Here is a 21,229-nt window from a genome sequence, read left to right on the forward strand (position 1 = left end):
GATTAACTGCGATGTGGAGGGGTAGGGGAAATCAGAGAGGTTTAAGATGGTACTGGATGCTACCAGGAGGTTTTTTTTGTTTTTTTGTATTTTGTTTAATGTGAAGGACATATCTGGAAAAGGGTTGGCTACAACAGTGAGGGAAAGATTTCTACTACCACTTGTGTCTTAAGGGATGGCTGAAAACTTGATATGTGCACTTGTTTTTTTTCCAGAAGGTGGTGGTAGTGCAACTACTATGAATGCCAATAGGCATGAATCTAACAGAAGAAGACGAAGTTAACCGCCGTAAACATAACCTCTTGCACTGCGTTCATTTAAACTGAAACCTCGACTTCTTTGGGCACATCCATTTAAGCTGTTTATTTCGAATCAAACCAAGATTGTTGTCGAAAGCCATGGTCGAAAGGCATAAACCATAAGCCTTTTATTTTGAAATACGGAAGCTAACTCTGACCTGGAAGTTATGTGTAGCGTAAGACGTTTTTTCCGCCATAATTACGCCGAATAACAGGAGGAACTAAAGTAAGACAGCTGAATGTGTTAAGTATAATACAAACCCTGTAAAACGATCAGTTGTTTTTCGGAGACGGGGAATTAAAACGATTGGTTTTAATGAATCTGTGAAGGTAGCGTTAGCAAAGTAGCAACATTTACCACAACGAAATTCACGTGTTAGCAGTACGGAGACGTCGCTGGAAGAGGCTTTGTAGCTTCGTTTGAAATCGCATCCAAAAAACAGATTTGAGGACCGAATTTACTTTCTAATTTAAGTCGAATTTGATTTGTTTAGGTGACAATATTTACGCGATCTGTTCTCTTGTAACGCTACTTTAGCTGGCGTACACTTGGAGAGCGGAAACGTTGAAAATGCCTTTCAAAGTGTCCCTTAATGCGATGTTCTAATCCTTAAAGCCTGCGGAATGAGTCACAGTGATATAAATCACCACCAGAATCAGGAAAAGCTTTATCACCAAGTACGATTCTACACAGAGGAGGAATTTGTTGTGTTGCTGGTAGTTTATTGGATTGCAGGAACCATTAAAAAGAACAAAACATAGAACAATATAATAAATATATATGCGCAGTGTGTTTCACCAGGACCTCGTGTCCGAAACTGTGAACATACACAGAACAGAGATTCATCATACTATATGTTATTATTGCTATTATACTGACTTTATTCAGGTCAAAGTAGAAAGTAAATTGTACTTTAAAAAAAAAGATATCTTACTTAACACAATTATACTGCTGCCAGAAATGTCAGGGCTATACTGTGATGATATGTGTTCACCACAATCAAAGTTTTGAAAGATATGATGCATTGTTGTTTGTAAATCATCACAAAAGACATTTATGATGTTTATCATTATTTGTATCATTATTGTTGGTGGTGCTGTTCTATAAAGGAGTAGATTGCAGTGGCAGTCCATGTGGGGGTCTGAGGGCAGAGGATGTTGTTATGATGCCATGTAAAGCCCTTTGAGACAAACTGGTGGTGAAAACGGGCTCTACAAATAAAATTGCCTTGCCTGCCATTTGTGATGTCTGTTCTAACACATTTGAAAAGCATGTGGGTGTCCTGTTTCAGATATGGACTCTTCAAAAAGATGCCAAAGTCCCAGTGCTGCTGGGAAAGAACTCAGTGGTCAGTAAAAACTTATGACATTTTCATGTACCAGTATCTGCTATACTTGTATTCATGTGGTATTTTAAAGCAGTTTTTTTTGTCTCTCTCAGGAAGGTCAGAAGAAGACTCAAGTCCCGAAGCAGAGAGGCCTGGGCAGGCCGCCTCGGTCGAGAGTGGCCCCACAGAAAATCCATCCCCTCAGCCCAGTCCTGCAGGGAGTCCTGCTTCTAGCAGCTCAGACAGCAGCAGCAGCAGCAGCAGCAGCAGTAGCAGCAGTGATGATGATGAGGATGAGCATCATGGGGCACTCAGGAAAATGAGGAGCAGCGTGGCTCAGATCAAAGTAAGTGCTAATTATATGGACTCAATTTTATATAGCGCTTTTCTACCTTAGCGGCACTCAAAGCGCTTTACAGTGTCATCTCATTCTTCCATTCACACACACACTGGTGGAGGCTGCCATGCAAGGCACCAGCCTACTCATCAGGAGCAATTATGGGTCCAGTATCTTGCTCAAGGACACCTCAACATGGTCACTGGGGTCGAGGATCGAACCAGCGACCCTTCGGTTGCTAGACGGCCACTCTACCCCTGAGCCATGCCGCCCATGCCGATAATTACATGTCCTTTAACGTTTGAAAAGTTTATTTTTATAACGGAGTACCCCATGCTCAACAGATCCCTATAAACAGCACCCAAAAAGCAGCATGGTGCCTGATGGAATGTGCCTGGAATCCAGCTGGAGTCTGAAGTTCAGATTTGGACTGGATGTTCACGGTTGATACTGACCACTGCCCCCCCCCCCCGTTATATTATATACACACGTGTATGTGTGTGAGCATATATATATATATATACACACACAAACACTCAGTGCCTTGTTGGTGAAGCTAGTTCTCCATCCACTGCATAAAATCCCAGACATTATTTCCAACCGTGCACATGACCTCAAAATGATGGTCTAGATCAATTTTACATTTGAAGACCAAAAGAATAATTGCAATCCATCTGTTTTTCAGAGATCCAGATCCAGAGAGCGTAACAATTCTGAATCCAGAGAGCGGGAAGGCTCCATATCCAGTGAGCAAGACCGTTCCAGGTCTAGGGAAAAAGACAGATCCAAATCTAAATCCAGAGAACAAGACAGATCCAGGTCCAGGGGAAGATCCACATCCAGAGAACAAGAGAGAGCTAGGTCCAGGGGAAGGGAAAGATCCAGGTCCAGGGGACGGGAGAGATCCATGTCCAGGGGACGGGAGAGATCCATGTCCAGGGGACGAGACAGATCGAGATACAGAGATCGAGACAGGTCAAGGGTACAGGACAGGTCTAGATCTAGAGAACGAGAAAGATCCAGGTCCAGGGAACGAGACAGATCCACATCCAGAGAGAGAAACTGGGACCGGCATCGTTACAACAGAGGACCTTACGCTCGGTAACATGCAACATGTGATTGTCTTGTCCTGTCATTGAAGTTATTTTTTTAGAGGGTTAGATAAAGTGATGTGTATATAACAGATACATGACTTTTAAGTTATCCCCCACTGGAAAACATGAGTAAAGATTTAAACAGTCCTCTGTTCAGATTTTTCTAAAAAGGCTGTCGTATTATTGAAGTCTGGTTTGATCCAGTCCTTGCTGCAGCTAAATTTGAGCTAACCTAATCAGACTTCATCCTCTTGTTACGATATTATTGTTTTGTGCTGTTGCAGTCATTTTAGTATTAAAGTGAGTTCTTGGATTATTTTTTGTCCCACCTGCAGTGATCGACTTGATGAAAGGGACAGGAACTTTGAACGGCGGACCAATCGGGATGCAGATTTGGACCACAGAAGGCGGGGTCGCATCCCTTCCCCTGGTAATGATGGGGAGCTAGAGAGGGCGAACGAGCCACCAGTTAAGAAGAAGAAGGAAGAGCTTGACCCCATTCTGACAAGGACGGGTGGGGCTTACATCCCCCCTGCAAAGCTACGCATGATGCAGCAGCAAATCACAGATAAGAGCAGGTATGTGTGTGTGCTTAGTTATTGCTTTTAAAGAATTAGTGACTATTCCAACTGTCTACTCTGTTTACAACAACTATTCCTGCTAAACACATTTGACACCAACCATTAATTTGAAGGTATGTTCTCAAATTCTGTGAGAGGTTTTACAGGTACAATTTGTAGCTGATCTGAACAAGCTAGCACTTCATACTACACACCAAATCAGTACAGAACATATCACTAGAAAGTTGGGGTCCACCCTTGTTGAAAGATACATCAATCCTTTAGTATCATTGTGGCCTCCTGATAAAACTGAGAGGAGCCAAGTGACTAACTTCAGTGAAAGATCAAAGCAGAGACTGAGTCCTTCATGCCACAGTGACTCACTTTCACCTCAAGGAAGTGCTATGGTGAGACACACTTGTACTAATCTATTCAGGAAATGGATGTTGAAATGTTGAGAGACAATCCTAGTCAACTTTTATTTTATTCTAAACATTTTACTTTGATCATTGGTATGGCTTGGCTGATGTTAAACTGTTCAAACTACAGCACCTGTTGCACCCCTCTTCCCACGCCTGGAGAAAAAACTGATAGTGATGGAAAAAATGGGAAATGGGTTTGTCTGATCAGACAAACTTTGACAGAGTTAGGGTAATAATTCTCGGGACATAAAAAACATGGCGCTGGTACTATGGCTGTAGGAAAGGGTCAAAATCTTAAATATACTTTCACATTTTGCTGTGATTATACCTTGTGATTTCTTGTGACAAGTAAACTGATGATCCAGTTGTGTGCAGTCTGGCTTACCAGAGGATGAGCTGGGAGGCCCTGAAGAAATCCATCAATGGTCTGATCAATAAAGTGAACGTGTCCAACATCGTCAACATCATCCAGGAGCTGCTGCAAGAGAACATCGTCAGGGGCAGGTGAACTACAACACACTGATGATCAATATTAAATTAAAGAATCTTCAACTGCTAGCTTATGATAAGTGAGTCAAATGTAAAATGGCTATCCTTTGGCGGGAGTGAGTTTGCTTTTAGTTGTAAGTGTAAAAAATGGCAACTGATGGTTTACTTGTTTTTGTCAGGGGTCTGCTGGCTCGATCTGTTCTGCAGGCACAGGCAGCATCTCCAATCTTCACTCATGTTTACGCTGCCGTTGTTGCCATCATCAACTCCAAATTTCCACAAATTGGAGAGCTGATCCTTAAACGTCTGATCCTGACCTTCAGGAGGGGCTACCGCCGCAACCTCAAGGTTCTTGTCTGTGTATTTACACGTCTGTCTGACAGAGACAGGAAGCATAAGGCAGTGCAAACAGCGTTTTGGAGGAAATTGGATCTTCAGTGTTGAACTGAGAATAGAAAATCCCAAGACTGCTTTTGATATACTGTATCTGTTGATATAAGTGCTTCTTATGGTTTCTACTTACAGCTGATTCCCTTCAGTATGAAACATTCCCCTGAGTTTCGTCAGTCCTTGCAGCCTTGCAATGATGATAAAAGTATTTTATTAATTCACCAGGCTGCTTGATAATGCGGGTCATCTGCTTTCTATCTTGTAATAACTGATGACAGTTGTCTCGAATTGTATGATGCATTATTGCTTCTCATTATCAGTTGTAATAGCAGCAGCATTATTTTTGTGGTATACTAAACAGTCTGTTTTGTTTTACAGCAACAGTGCCTGACAGCCTCCAAGTTTGTTGCTCACCTTATCAATCAGAATGTGGTACATCCTGCTTTGCAACTTTAAAAATAGTGAAGGTGTCATTGATGTTCAGGTCTAATGAATTGTGCTCACTTATTTCTTGTGTTCTCAGGCCCATGAGATTTTGTGTCTGGAGATGCTTACTCTGCTGCTAGAACGTCCAACTGATGACAGCGTGGAGGTTGCCATCTCTTTCTTGAAGGAGTGTGGACTCAAACTAACTGAGGTCTCCCCTCGAGGAATCAATGGTACATCATTTGTGTGCTGGGATTTTTTTGAATGAAGAGCACAAGAAAATTGAAAATATCTTTTTCTTGCACCCTTTTTTGGGGGTTCCAGCACTGTATTTATCAACGACCTGCACAGTGCGTGACGCACGTGATTAAGGGTCAGCGCAATCTCGTACGTCCTGGAGCAGGAGGCATTGCGTAACTGCTATGTGATGGCAGCTGAAACTGATCCCTGCTATTCTAGTCAGTGCTGCATTTCCACCAGCAGCGGCTCGGCACGCCGCTTCACGGGAAACACGCAGTGAGTCATTTTTTGGTAGACAGTGTATCAATCTGCATGGAGCAGATTGAGCCAAACAGGAAGTCCCCACACAAATGGCATAGTTAACAAAGCTGGATGGGCAAAATCATTGTGGCTGAAATGCTGCTGGTGGAAATTGCAGCTGTACACAGGATGGACTCGTGGGTGTCTCAGCCAGAACGCACTGTAACTGTGCCAGGGCAGAGGAAAGTGCAGGAGGGAGAGAGAAAAGCTGCACCAGTGGAGAAAAAGGACTGCTTTCATCTGAAATGTATAACACTCTTCCTGTGTCATCAGAAATGTCTTTGTCACCATAATAATAATGATCGTGCACTTGCACAAATGCGATTAGGTAAAAGATTAAGTTGCACACTCTCAAAAAAAGGTTGCAGTCTGGAGTCCTGGTTTATACTAGAAAAGCCCTAGAAAGGCATTTGCAGGTTTGTTCAGAAATATGTAGGTCTTGAACTCAGTGTTCAACATCATAGGCACATCATGTTCTTGTTGAGCTGTCTGCCAAATAAGGACTTGTGAATTCAATAAGCAGATATCTTCGGACAGTTCAGTCACAGAGGGGGGTGTAATGACAAGGGTGTGTAGGATTGTTACAAAGGAAAGTTTTTTTTTTTATTGTCAAATCTGAGGAATGCCATTTACCGGTGGAGGTAAATCTGCAGGACGATTATGGAGTTTTTCAGAAATAACATACTTTTTTAGGCTAACATGGAAGTTGACGTCAACATGGGCTTCTTTAACCAAAATCAGGGCTTTGAACTGAGCATATGCAACCTTTTTTATAGTTTATTTGTGCAAATGCATAATCATCACTATGCTGTTGAAACAGACATTTCAGATGAAATCAGTCCTATCCCCCCCTCCTTCACTCTTCTCTGCTTGCTATGCTGCAAAGCATAGGCTTTTTTGTTTTTCAAATTGCGTTTAAGATGAAGTAATACCACACGTAAAATAGCTCTCAGCACAATTTATCATTAAAGCAACCACACATCCTCTCTGTTTCTCTTCAGCCATATTTGAGCGCCTCAGGAACGTCCTCCACGAGTCATCAATTGATAAGAGAGTCCAGTACATGATTGAGGTGATGTTTGCCATCAGGAAGGATGGTTTCAAAGATCATCCAGTTATCCCAGAGGGCCTGGACCTGGTGACCGAGGACGACCAGTTCACCCACATGCTGCCACTGGATGACGAGTACAACACAGAGGATGTCCTCAGTAAGCCCCTGAGAGGGAGAGGGCATGCTGCTACCATGCTACATTGCTCTTCTGTTTTCTTTCTAGTTTTTTAAGAAAGCGATGATACACTGTGATAGGTGTAGTCCTAACCTGTGTGTGCTTCTCTCAGATGTCTTCAAATTGGACCCAGACTTTCTGGAAAATGAGGAGAAATATAAAACTATCAAGAGAGGTGAGACAGCACATCCATCTCCATCCAGTTACTTTGCAAAGAGTTAGCACATTGAACACAGTTTAACCAGTCAGCTTCTTGCCAGATATCTTGGATGAAGGCAGCAGCGATTCGGGGGAAGAGGGGGATGACAGTGAAGAAGATGAAAATGATGAAGATGAGAAAGAGGGGGAAGAAGGTGAGACAATGGTTTGATCCACTCATCTGTTTTCTTTCTTGAAGGGCAGTTAGGCCTTCAGTAAGTTATTTTATAATTACCCTTGTGCCATTATTGTGATACTGTATTGACATCACTTTTCATCAGAAAATGAAAATAGTCTCTCGTGAAGTTAACAAATGAACATTTTCATAAAGCCAAGCTTTAAGGACTGAAATAAGTAAAGTCACTTGAATTTTAAACAATATGAGTCTGATTTTGATAGAAAGAAACAAATTATAAGATGGCTTCTGTCTCTCCTGGTCAGATGAGAAGGTTACCATTTTTGATAAGACAGAAGTCAACCTGGTTGCTTTCAGAAGGACCATCTACCTCGCTATTCAGTCCAGGTACCCACACAACATGACTGATCTTCATGTGGTTGTTGAGGTCATTCATTGACTTTATGTTTTTCCCTAGCACTTTACCCTTAACCACCACAACTAGCACATACCTCTAACCCAGTCCAGTGCCTGAACACTCAAGCCCTTTGAAGGTGTCTCTAAGTGTTTCTCCACTATAATGGTTTCAAACGAAAGTTTGTCCTCACAGAGCTAAAATCGTGTACACGTACACTACCGGTCAGAAGTTTGGACACAGCCTCTCATTTCATAGTTTTTCTTTAGTTTCATGACAATTTACTTTGTAGTCAAGTCAAGTCAATTTTATTTATATAGTGCCAAATCACAACAAAAGTTATCTCATGACACTTTACAGGTAGAGCAGGTCTAGTACCACACTCCTTCAATGAATCTACACCCAACAATTCTCCATCAGCAAGCACATCCTGCAACAGCGGCGACGAAAACCTTCCTTTTAACAGGCAGGAACATTGAGCAGATCCAGGCTCAATGGGGACGGCCTTCTGCTTTGACCGGTTGGGGGGAAAGAGAGCAGGAGAGCAGGGCAGAGACAAAGACAGATAATGGAGGAAGACAGATATACACAAGGAAAGAGTGGGACAGAGATCAAGAGAGTGATAAAGGGAAGAGACTGATGGACAGACAGGGACGTGAGCAGGTGGAGCTATGGGTGGCAGCTTGAGCCTCTTCAGGTCTGCAGCCTCCTCCAGCAGCACCTGGGATCTGGGATGTGGGGAGCCTGAAGGCTCCAGAGAAGAAGATGAGTTTGTAACACATATGAGTATGATTTATATATAACACATACAGGAGGACAGAGAGGAAAGAGAGGAGGAGAGAGAAGCCCAGTGCACCATGGGAGATCCCCCAGCAGCCTAAGCCTATAGCAGCATATCTAATGTCTTAAACCAGCCCAACTATAAGCCTGATCAAAAAGGAAGGTCTTAAGTCTGCTCTTAAAGGTCGAGAGGGTGTCTGCATCCTAGACTGAAACAGGGAGACGGTTCCAAGGGGGCAGAGCTTGATAGCTGAAGGCTCTGGCTCCCAGTCTACTTTTAGAAACTCTAGGAACCAGCAGGAACCCTGCATCCTGGGAGCGAAGGGTTCTAGCTGGGTAATAGGAGACTATGAGCTCTGTCAGGTATGAAGGAGCCTGACAGTTGAGGACTTTGTATGTTAGAAGGAGAATTTTGAATTCTATTCTCAATAGAATATTGTAGATTCTGACTGGAACTCAAAACTATGAATGAATGCCTGGAATGATGTAGTAAACAGAAAAAATGTAAAATAACTCAAAACATGTTTTATATTTTATATTTTTCAAAATAGCTACCCTTTGCTTTGATTACTTCTTTGCACACTCTTGGCATTCTCTCAGTGAGCTTCATGAGGTTGTAACCTGAAATGTTTTGTTTTTGGGACACATTCAGAGTTTTTGCAATTTTCAGGACTGACTGACCTTCAGTTCTTATAGTAATGATGGACTGTCGTTTCTCTTTACTTAGCTGATTGGTTCTTGCCATAATGAATTCTAACAGTTGTCAAATAGGGCTGTCAGCTGTGTACCAACCTGACCTCTGCACAACACAACTGATGGTCCCAACCCCATTAAGAAGGCAAGAAATTCCACAAATGAACCCTGACAAGGCAGACAAACCATTTCAGGTGACGACATCATGAAGCTCACTGAGAGAAGGCCAAGGGTTTGCAGTGTAAAGCAAACTTATTTACAGTTATTAAACTTTTTTTTTCTTTGCTACATAATTCTATATATTTTGCTTCATATATTCAATGTCTTCAGTATGTACCTACAATGTAGAAAGTAGTAAAAATAAAGAAAAAACATTGAATGAGAAGGTGTGTCCAAACTTTTCGCTGGTAGTGTACATATTGTAACACATAAATCAAAACATAAGCTGAATAACTTACTTTCCCCAAGGGAGTTTGAAGTCATTTACAGCTCTGGCTATTTCTGAATGACTTGTGGGTGGGGGGGGGGCTCTTTACCGTGGTTTAATTGAAGAACAGATCACTCATTTGCATTTGGAGACCAAGATGACCCACTGCAACAGATTGTGGCAGCGTTAAATTTTACTGTCATTTATTTTCCCATCCACACATACACATGGTTTTGTACATAAAATCAGCTCAAAGACTTAGTTAATACTTCTGGTTGATTGATTAATGATTGGTTGCTTCCACAGTTTGGACTTTGAAGAGTGCGCTCACAAACTAATCAAGATGGACTTTCCAGAGAGCCAGACGGTGAGCATGCGTGTGCACGTGCATACATACACACAGTGGTTAGCACAGCTATCATTATTAGGACATTCCAATCCAAACCCTAACCTTAACCTGTTACCATTTTAACTGTAACTTTCATGAGGAACTCTGAAACCCTTCCAAGGTTGGTGTTAATACCAGAACAGGTCCACAATCGCGAAGAAAAAAACTGGTGTACACACACACACACACACACACACATACACATGGGCTGCCGTGATAAATTATTGGGAAAGAATATGAAGTTTTTTCCTCTCATAGCTCAGTCGTTCCCAAAATTTTAACTGACCCACACCCATGTACCCCTTAACACTCACAAAATTTTTTTATTAAATGCAACCATACTGAAGGCCACTGTAAAGGCTACCCTCTAAAGACCAGAGAGGACCTACCTTTACATACATGTAATTTTGGCAGTGCGAGAAGGCACCTCAGATTGTGCGTCTATTTATATTCCAGTTTCAAAATGTAATCAGGCTGTTTGCAAATCATGCTTTTAATGTTTTTCACATGCCCCTGGGGGTATGCGTACCTCAGTTTGGGAACCACTGTGCTGGAGGACTGACAGGAACCTAAAGTATGGGTTATTATAACAAAATGACTTGAAATCAGTCAGTAACAGATTTTTCTTTGCCAATCTCTTTATTACTTTCGTACAAGTGCTCGTGCACACAATTACAAAACTAGTAGGCAGTTGACTGATTCCATTTGTACATGGCAGTAACATAACTGACTAAACAGAAGAACAAAAAAAATGAACCCCAAACACACAGTTTCAAAAATAGAGGAATAGGCAAGAAACATCAAAAGAATCCTCAGTCCTGCCTGACAAATGTCATTTAACAGACAAGCAAATACTGAGGCATAGACCCTCAGTAACATTACTGGTTGGGGGGGGGGGGGGGGGGGGTCTTGTCAGTTTTATTCAGTAATCACATTCTCCATCTCTGCTAGGAGTGTTGACGTGGTCAAAAAAGGGATTTCCAGATTTTATTAAAGGTTATTTTAGGAACCTCTAAGGGAGAACCTCATGTGCTTAAGCTTGATGCAGTACCGCTATTCCTTCACTTAAGAGGGGTGGTTGAGAGCAAATCACTGACCGAAGTGTGAGTTTAGAAGAAGACATTCCCACTTTAACCCTCTGAGGTTATTCTCCCTGTGTCAGCTTAGGCTTCCAGAAAAGGGTTATTAAAATTACAGGCCCAATATTATTGAGATAAGTTTGGAATGCCACGCCACCTTAAGATTTGCACAAATAGGAATGAGTTGACTGATCGCATGTAAGGAAGAACTAATCATGAATAAATATTCAAATTTGTTGAAAAAGATATAAGAACCAAGGTAGCACCGCTAAAATAGATTTAATCGAGGAAGTCTTGCAAATAAAAAGCCAACCAGAAGGTGTGCTGATGAAATCCACAGTTTTTGGAGGTAGACATTCCTCGTGCTGCATGTGTGTTCGTTTTTTGGTCATGAGCCTCACATCTGTGATTTTATGTATGAGTGCATGCTTTCACTGAGTGAGGACACATTTTGGTTTGAAACCCATATTGAGGTTGGTCTTGATTCAGCAGTCAACCGTATACTGTTTTATGGATTGAATTTGATCTAACAGGAAACTTCCTTCAAAGAAAAAAAAACTGAATTCACTATTGCAAAACTTAGAATAGCTCTGCCTTTTTTTAAGACCAATATTGCAAATGTTGTTGCACCCTAAGCCGGAGAGAATGTGAGATGAAACTCAATGGAGTAAAGTGTATTGACAATATATGATCTGAGTGTGAGAAGTCAGAACTGATGACCTTGTCAGTTAGAGTTTCATCATCATCAGGACTGAATCACTCAACACAACAGCTTTATCACACATACACACTTTAAAGAGATTTGTCCTCTGACACATCCTTCTCACACACACACAGACACACACACACACACACACACACAAAGACTCTGTGGTGTTTGCTGAAACAAACACGTTATTATTGAATCAAAAAGAAGTTAAAAGGCCTCTTGTGTGTAGTGTTTTGTAATTAGATGTAAAATACAGCAGATGACTTCTCCCCTAGTCAGCATCCACTTTTCCTGATAAACAGAGATACACCACATGACACATGAAAGCAATATTTGACTTTAATGTGGATATGCAGAGTTACTAGAGGTGACTATAAATCATATACTGGGACCAGATAAGGAGAGCTCACTGCTAAAGGTGTTGTGTTGATTTGTGTTTAGGTTACATGTTGATTGCATGAACAGGCCTTCTCCCTTGGAAATGGAGAATACTACAAGTGAATGCTGTGAACTGTTCCGTGTACCTTCTGTATACATGTATTCTCCATATTGATTAGAAATGCTATGTTTGCGTGAACAGAAGGAGCTGTGTAACATGATTTTGGACTGCTGCGCTCAACAGAGAACCTATGAGAAGTTCTTCGGTCTGCTGGCTGGGGTGAGAAAACACAAACAAACAAAACTAGAAGATTGCACTTTTTTCCCATTGAATGTGTCTTTGAAATAATGCAAACAACAATAAAGCAACAATGTAGCAGTAAGGCACAGTTTCTACCTTTTTAATGTGCCAAGATGAGATTGTAATAGATGTAGTAATGACAGTAATTAGAGAGAATGGACATTTCCTGTGGTATTGATGAGGAATCTCATTTGTAGCTTGAGATTCTGCAAAGACCCCTTATAGATTCAATTATTTGCTGTCAGATTGAATGATCCTTTGTTGCTTATAGTTGTGTGGTCATGTTGATAATAGAATCTTGCCGTTTGCCACATTTTGTTGCAATGTATGCCACCTGTCTCATAAACCCTATATGGGTCATAGCAGGATATATCAGGACATCAAGTGCCAAAACAGTTCATCCATGGTGAACACCCCGCTTTTACTGACCTAGACTGTCAGACAACTATTGGAGACTGTCTTCCTTAATAATTCAGAGCCGATCAGTGAGTTGGTTGCTACAAAATAGTTAAAACTCAGCTTCCAGCATCAGATGGATAGAGGAAATATGAACGCGCTTAATTAGAGTAGGTCCTGCTTCCTACTGTGTATCTAATTAACATGTTACATTATTGGTTGTTTATGGAATACTGCGAGTCTAGCAACAAGTACATCTTTAGTTTATATATAGTGTGTCCTGTGCTGCTTCAGAAGTGTGCATTTAGTCCAGTGCTGGAGCTTTGATAATGTAATAATTTGCTGCCATGGAGGACAAATCTTTTGATCAGTGAGGATAAGTTGAAGTGTCTCCTGACATCTAAACTCAAGTGACAGGCAGGGGACTGACTCATCCATCTAGAAGACAAGCACTGCGTATTTCACAAGGATGCGTGAGTTTTGCTGTGTCACCTCTTTGAATGACTATACCAAGACAAAACACCTAAAATATTTGAAATACTGCATGGAAGCACTATCTGTGTCAAGTGCTCTGGGGCTTTACAGGTCAAATGTGTTTGTGTGTGTTTGCTTGTACAGAGGTTCTGCCTGCTGAAAAAGGAGTACATGGAGAGTTTTGAGGGGATCTTTTCAGAGCAGTATGACACGATTCACCGACTAGAGACCAACAAACTGAGGAATGTGGCCCGGCTGTTCGCTCACCTCCTTTACACAGACTCTATTCCCTGGAGTGTAAGCGTGCGCATGTGGCACACACACAAACTGTCTCTCTCTCTCTCTCTCTCTCTCTCTCTCTCTCTCTCTCTCTCTCAAACACACCAATTCTATGATTAACACTCATGCCACTGGTTATTTTGATTACTAACATTCCCCACAGTGCATATCACCTCTCTAACTCTCTCGCTCTCTCCCTCTCTCTCTCTCTCTCTCTTTCTCTCTCTCTCCCTCTCACTGCCATATCTTCCAAATGTCTCTCTGCCAGGTGTTGGAGTGTATCAGGATAAGCGAGGAGACAACAACATCATCCAGCAGGATCTTTGTAAAGATTCTTTTCCAGGAGCTCTGTGCCTACATGGGCCTTCCCAAACTCAACCAGAGGCTCAAAGATATGTACGAACCCTTACACAAAGTTCTAAAAAAAAGTTTTGACTTGAAGCTGAAGCCCCACTGCTCGTTTAATACTTTACTTCAATGTTTTGAAAGTTTTCTTTCATATTGCAACATTGAAAAATAAAGCCCCTTTCACACTGCACCAAAAACGCGGATGAACACAGGTGTTTGGACATTCTGAAAGGGTCTACTCGGCATTTCAACCCGCGTCCACCGACCCTCCAAGCAACCCAGGTGTTTAGCGACTCGCCTCGGCTTGCCTGTAGTGTGAAAAAGGTAACCCGCATTGTCTAAGGTTTCCCGCGACCTTCCTGTCACATTCTGATTTTGTCACGGTGCTGCCTGTCAGGCTGTCATTGTGGAAGCTCCGGGAAAAAAATAAATAAAAAAAATTGGACTAGGCTGCGCTGTGAGAGCTGCTCACTCATCTCTCAGTAAAGTTTTGGCCTCTGCCATAAGATCGGTCTTCCTGTTGATGTCCCCGAGACACTATTTCACTCCTTTTTTTCAAACCTTTTAAATGTTTATGATCTTAGGTGAATTAATCTATGCTTGGGAACTCCCACCAATCAACAACCCTAACATGAACTGTGCAAGCGTGACCGTGTTTCTAAACAACTTGTACCACGATCTTCACATCTTTTTTACCGATCATGGGAGCGCACTGGCAAGATCGTGAAGTCCGCGAGCTGCTCATCGTCCGCGGTGAAGAGGAGATCCGGCGGCAGATTCATAGAACCGTAAGGGACATGGTGATTTATGGGAACACCCCGGCATTTTGAGACACGGCGCACTTTTATGTGTAATGATGACGTTGTCAGTGCAATGACGTACGAGAGAGAAAAACAGAGGCATGCAGCCCTCACAGCGGGAGCTCAGACCCGCGTCTCCTGGAAGCTTGAATGCGCCCTAATGCTGAGCAAACGCAGGTACAAACACCCGCGTTGACACGCGTGTTTCAGTGTGAAAGGGGAATTAGTCAGTCCATACTGCTGCTCTAAACTGAAAAATATGGCTTGTTTTATGATGATATACTTTCTTTTTCCTGTTAGACCCTGTTAATGTTTTCAAATTAATCTGGACAATTTCCAGTAACTGGCCGTTTCACCGGTTGGTGGTGCAAAACTTATCACATATTGATAACATAAAATATGGGAAAAGCCAAAATAAGAACAGCACTGATTCTCTGTTACTTGGTGATTGTTGGCTGCAAATTGCTGAAAAGTTGAACTAACAACATTGAGTGGGTGTTTCACGGGCATAAATCTTTTTGTACTATAGACTGCATATGAAAGGAAAACACATTTCTTCTTCATTCTACTGTAAAAACAGTCAAAGCCCAAATATGTGGGATAGGTGCCCTCTTGGTCTGTGCTGATAACATCGGAAACTAGCCTCAGCTCAGTGGTTATGAATGAATGCAATGGGTATATTATGGTATAATTGCCTAAAGAGCAATTTTTTTCATGCCCTACAACAATTTTTTTTCTGGTATTAAATCCCAATAATGGAAAAACTAGCATTGCATCTCCATTGTCGTCTTCCGCTTATTCCTTATCCCTTGCTGGAGCCTATCCCCGCATCTACGGGTGAGAGGCGGGGTTCACCCTGGACAGGTCGCCAGTCCATCGCAGGGCCAACATACAGAGACGAACAACCATTCACACTCACATTCATACCTACGGTCAATTTAGAGAATCCAATCAGCCTAGTCCCCAATTGCATGTCTTTGGATGGTGGGAGGAAGCCAGAGTACCAGAGAGAACCCACACAGGAACAGGGAGAACATGGAGACTCACACAGAAAGATCCCGCGCCCGAGCCGGGACTCGAACCCAGAACCTTCTTGCTGTGAGGCCACAGTGCTGACCACTGCACCACTGTGCAGCCAGCATTGCATCTCCTTTTGACAAATGTCAATCATGACATTTTCAGTTCCAAACACTGTAGCCAGCAGCTGGGGTGCAATTGAAAGCTGTTGGCTTAACTTTTTGTAAGCTGGCATGTTGTCCATCTGCATACGCAGTTTAATGTTTCGGCTAGTAGTGGTTAGTGGGGGTTATTACAAGTCTCAAGGAAGGAAGGCAATTTAATGTCATTTCCTAATGGAAACTTGTGTGGTGTGTGTGTGTTTTTCAGGACTCTGCAGGCATTCTTTGAAGGTCTGTTTCCTCGTGATAATCCCAGAAACACTCGATTTGCCATCAACTTTTTCACCTCCATTGGACTGGGAGGACTAACGTAAGAGGGTTATACAAACATATACATACATTTGTACATACATGACCAAAAGTACCAATCATTGTTTTCACTGTTACACGGTAACTTTTAAAAGGTTGGCAGAGAAAGAGTTAAAGGACAACTGTGTAGGATTTGTGTGTGGCTTTTTTGCCCGATTGAGTGGCCCTCCTGTTCTCTCCCCTCACCCGTCTTGTTATATTCGTTCAGGAGACCCCACTCTGGCCTTGGTTATTGTACAGTTGTTCACCAGAGGGACTATGACTGAGTGCTCTCCATGGTGCTGCTTATACTACTGCTTTGAATAAGAATTAATACAATTGGAAATGGTAGATTTTGAAACTTTTTAAGACATGTCAAATTCCCCCTGACGTTTCAGAATATTTTTTGCTTATACTTCTGCTATGAATAAAAATTGGCATCATGATCTTTGTTCCCACCCACAGATATTATCGCAGAAATTATTAGATGAGTTACTAAATTGTATGTTTTTTTTTTTTTACTGTTAATCAAAACGGGTAACTCTTCACTGAAGTCATCACGATTCTCTCTATTAATCGCATACTCAGAATGCTGCGTAGTCTTTTTTTTACAGACATTCACATTTTTTGTAAATTGCACCTCACTAGCAGAAACAAAATCAGTGATATTTTGACATTTTTAAATCCCATGTAATTATTTGACATGTTGGGGGGGGGGGGGGGAAGCTGGACAGGCCACAGCTTGAGAGCTATCAACAAGATTGGGAAACTGGGTTTAAAAACCAGTTTGATGGAAGGCAATTTTTTTTACCAGGCATAAACCAGGTAATCACATTGGGAATGTGGTCAGTCTGCTTTTGTACACAGCTGTACAGAAACGACACTGCTTCATTAGCTAGCTTAATACTGATCATAATTCTACAATTCTACAATTACATTTGGCAGATGCTTTTGTCCAAAGTAACATACAACACAGGCAAGAATTTAGATTGGAGTGAAAGCCTTAGTGAGTACAACAAAGTGCTTCAAGTTTGATTGGTCGCAGGTGCTGCCATCTATTTGCAGAGGAAGTGCCAGGTTTTGGGCTGGTTTCCTTTTTTATTTTGTTGTTGTTGTTTTTCTAAATATAATTTAACCACAACTGACCACAACCAATAATTCAATATCAACCATATCTTTCAACATTCAACACATTCAGTAGTCAACATTGTCAGTCAATATTCACACAGAGCTGGATATTAAACCTTCTGACTCATTCTATCCCTGAGGACAAAGAGGAGGGTCAGATTTAAGTGCCTTGGTGTTCCCTTAACAGTTGAGTCATCAAATGTCTCTTCAAAATAGACTCTGCGGATCATATGGAGTTGGGTAGTTCATTCCACCATTTGGGAACAACAGAGGAGAAGAGTCGAGCTAGAGATTTCGAGCCATGCTGGGCGCACCAGCCGTCTCTCACAGGCAGAGTGCAGCGGGAGAGAGGGAGTGTAGACCTGGATGAGGGATTCCAGGTAGACAGGAGCCGTTCTTGTCACTGTTTTGAAAGAGAGAAGAAGAGCTTTGAAGTTGATTCGAGCTGCCACTGGAAGCCAGCGAAGAGCCTTTAACAGTGGGGTGACAAGTGCAGCTTTGGGAAGGTTAAAGACCAGATGTGGTGCTGCATTCTGGATCATCTGCAGAGGTTTAAATGTACACAAAGGGAGGCCTGCTAGGAGGGAGTTGCAGTAGTCGCTGTGTGAAATCACAAGGGCCTGTACTAGAAGCTGCGTGGCTTGTGTCTGGTAGGGTCATGGCAGTGGTAGGAGAAGCCATGTGAGCAGATTATAGCACCAAGTGAGATGGTGGATTGGGAGAAGAGCAGGGGCCCAAGCACTGACCCCTGGGGTACCCCTGTCGATAAGCCATGTGATTCAGACACAAGCCATGTGATTCAGACACATCTCCCCACCATGACACTCTGAAGGATTTACCTGTGAGGTAGGACCTGAACCACAACAGGACAGATCCTGAGATGCTGAGTTCAGAGAGTGTGGAGAGGGGAATTTGATAGTTCACAGTGTCAAAAGCAGCAGACAGGTCCAGTTGTAGTAGGACAGAGGACTGACCAGCAGCTCTAACCAGTTGCATTGATTCTGTGACTGACAGGAGTACAGTTTTGGTGGAGTGGTCACGCCTAAAGCCAGTTTGATAGGAGTCAATCAGGTTGTTCTTCTGCAGATACTCAGAAATTTGGTTGAAGACTGCGCGCCCAAGTATTTTGTACAGGAATGGCAGAAGTGAGACCGGCCTGTAATTTTCAACCTGGGCTGAGTTGAGATTGGGCCCTTTGAGGAGCAGGTGGACCCAAGCTTGCATGACATAGTCACCCTCTCTCTTCCGTGCACTCGGGAAAGTCAAATGCACAACCGAGTTACCCATCTCTGGAGTTCATCACTTAAAGCACATTCCAGTATACAACAAGAAAAAATCTCAAAAATAAGATGCAGTGTAAAAAAATTCCCTGATGATGAAACCTGGTTGGTTAATTGGCTTGTAATGCAGTTGCGGAAGCCCTGAATGTTTAAAAAAAAATAGCTGGAGTAAACATCCAAAATGAGAGGATGAATTTGTCCATAGAAGTGAAATAAAGCTTTTGAGATTGAAGTTGATCATTTCTCTCTGTCTCTCACACACAGACACAGAGTGAACAGTTGTTTGACTCACAAATCCCTTTCTTTCTGTCAGTGATGAGTTGCGGGAACATCTGAAGAATGCTCCAAAGATGATTATGACACAAAACCAGGAAGTGGAATCCTCAGACTCATCCTCATCCTCTTCGTCTACATCTGACTCTTCGTCAGACTCCTCCAGTGAATCAGATTCAGACTCCTCAGACTCATCCTCTAGCAGCAGCAGCAGTAGTTCAGGTACGTCTATTTTTTTGTTTACTTCAATGTGTCTTGGATGTGAATGATGAATGAATCTGTTTTTGGACAGTTATTAATCACTGGATTCCTTTTCATCCTTATCCTCCAGATTCCGACAGCAAACACAAGAAGAAAAAGAGGAGAGAACAAAGTGAGAAGAAGATGATGAAAGAAAAGAGGAAGGACTCCACTTTTGACGGGAAGCGTGCCAGACGCAAGAAAAATGATGTCAGTAATGACGAGAAGCACGCGAGGAAGGACTGGAAAGGCCGTGTTCATGAGGCAGACAAGCGGGCACATGAAGATGCCCGTCGGAGCAGACATGAGGATAGAGCAGGAAAAGAAGAGTGGGGGGGAGAGCGAAGAACAGACATTGAATACAGACAAAGAGATGAAGGGAGGGACAGAGACCGAGGGAGGGAAAGAGACAGAGAGCAAATACGAGAGAGAGAGAATGAGAAGAGGGAGAAGGCTGGAGAGAAGCAGAGAGAGAGGAATAGAGAGAGGAATAAAGAAAACACAGACAGGAACAGAGAGGAGAGAAGGAGGAGATAAAAAAATTGCCCTCTGCTTTAAGCAGCATGATAGACATGTCTGACAAGTGAATTCTCCATCTTTCCTTCCTTTAATTCAACCCTCAGTGGTTTCTTTTTTTTGTATTTTCTACTGTTAATTTTTTTGTTGTTCATGAAATTAAAAAGAAAACTATTAAAGTCGTCATTGTGTTGTAATATATTGCTTCTTTCATCCAGTGAGTGTTCTAAGTTTAATTTGACTTAAGTCATGTAACACTCCTGAGAACGACTTGGAAATTAATGGATAGATATTTACTGAAGTAATAAAGGGAGGCAGATTTTTGGCAACAATTTCTTGCAAGCGGCTCCCTGCTGGTCATTACTAACTGCAAGTTTAAAGCTCTAGCGTCAGCGTCATCCCACTGATTGGCTAAGTAGAACTCCAGAAGCTCCTTTCATTAAATATACAGTCAATGCTTTCCCTGCAATTTGACATGAACTATGAGTCAGATACAAGCTAGCTATAACCAGAGAATGAAAGATTTGGACAGAATTTCAGGTTTGAAAAGTGAAGCCAGGTCAAGTGAGACATCTCATGCTTCTTAATCCTAAAACACAAACATCAGGTGATTTTTACCCACACAGTTCTTGTCATGTCATTTTACAGGGTCTCTTCATGGCACCTCTCTCATTTTATGTGACATTGCAAATTGGGAAATTAAAGTATAATACTTCAATTTTGCATGGAGTGTTGTACTTTGATAATGTATTGATGAAAACTATATTTTTATCAGGAATATATGGGGTAAAATATACCCGACATTAAGGATTATACTAATTTTAATGTATGGATATGGAATTTAGACCTTGACCTTGCATGAGTGTGGCATATAGGTTCCAGGCTGAGATGCTGCACAATATTGAAAAGCCCTCATTTAGAGCCTCCCTAACCTCAGCAGTAAAATAGAAGATGTCATCAGGCCAAGCAATCTTTTTCAGACCTAACCTGACTCATTTTCCTTGAGTGAAATGCATCAGAGTGACTCTTGTTGAGTCCATTCTGTCAGCTAACAACCAGACCGGAGAGGAATCTTAAAACAAACCCAAAAAGTTATTCTCTGCTTCAGAGATAATCTTTTTCATGTTCATGACAAACCAAATTTTGTCCAGATACACCGCGCAAAGAGAGTATGTGCTACTAGAGTGCGTTTCTGGTTGTTAGCATCAGACATTAGAGATGTTTGTTTCAGCTAAGGACACTGGTTAGTTAGCCAGTCACAGGAGAAACAAACTGCTTGGCTTCAGAGGTGAAAAGAGGCAATTGAATGGGTCCTGAAACAGATGTCATGACTGCCATCCACTCTGGGTTAGCATAATTAAAATTATTTCTGGGAATACACAGCGGGGCATATATTATTTGAGTCTAAATCAAAGCAAATGGGACTACTGAAACA

At 42.0% G+C, this 21,229-nt stretch overlaps 1 protein-coding gene across 1 annotated transcript; it reads left to right on the top strand.

Moving 5' to 3' along the window:
• The first annotated feature begins 12 nt into the window (after positions 1–12).
• On the top strand, positions 13–20,214 carry cwc22 (CWC22 spliceosome associated protein). Its single transcript, XM_086220825.1, has 20 exons — positions 13–525; positions 1,592–1,648; positions 1,741–1,973; positions 2,650–3,065; positions 3,394–3,636; positions 4,416–4,544; positions 4,709–4,877; positions 5,298–5,351; positions 5,443–5,578; positions 6,887–7,093; positions 7,224–7,286; positions 7,372–7,464; positions 7,751–7,832; positions 10,046–10,106; positions 12,496–12,573; positions 13,609–13,761; positions 14,012–14,139; positions 16,278–16,379; positions 19,079–19,260; positions 19,370–20,214. The coding sequence occupies exons 2-20, from the start codon at positions 1,594–1,596 to the stop codon at positions 19,813–19,815; spliced, it is 3,030 nt and encodes a 1,009-aa protein (XP_086076951.1). The 5' UTR covers positions 13–525; positions 1,592–1,593; the 3' UTR covers positions 19,816–20,214.
• The last annotated feature ends 1,015 nt before the right edge of the window (positions 20,215–21,229 follow it).

This window comes from Aulostomus chinensis, chromosome 12, assembly GCF_037954235.1.
Source record: "Aulostomus chinensis isolate RoL2024-O1b breed Wild chromosome 12, RoL_Achi_v1.0, whole genome shotgun sequence".
Classification (NCBI taxonomy): Eukaryota; Metazoa; Chordata; class Actinopteri; order Syngnathiformes; family Aulostomidae; genus Aulostomus; species Aulostomus chinensis.

What these genes read in the sequence shown, in the direction of transcription:
- cwc22 (XM_086220825.1), top strand. Translation starts at nt 1,594, where the DNA reads ATGGACTCTTCAAAAAGATGCCAAAGTCCCAGTGCTGCTGGGAAAGAA. An exon ending in GCAGCGTGGCTCAGATCAAA is followed by an intron (nt 1,974 to 2,649) that starts GTAAGTGCTAAT and finishes TCTGTTTTTCAG; the next exon opens with AGATCCAGATCCAGAGAGCG. An exon ending in TGAGAAAGAGGGGGAAGAAG is followed by an intron (nt 7,465 to 7,750) that starts GTGAGACAATGG and finishes TCTCCTGGTCAG; the next exon opens with ATGAGAAGGTTACCATTTTT.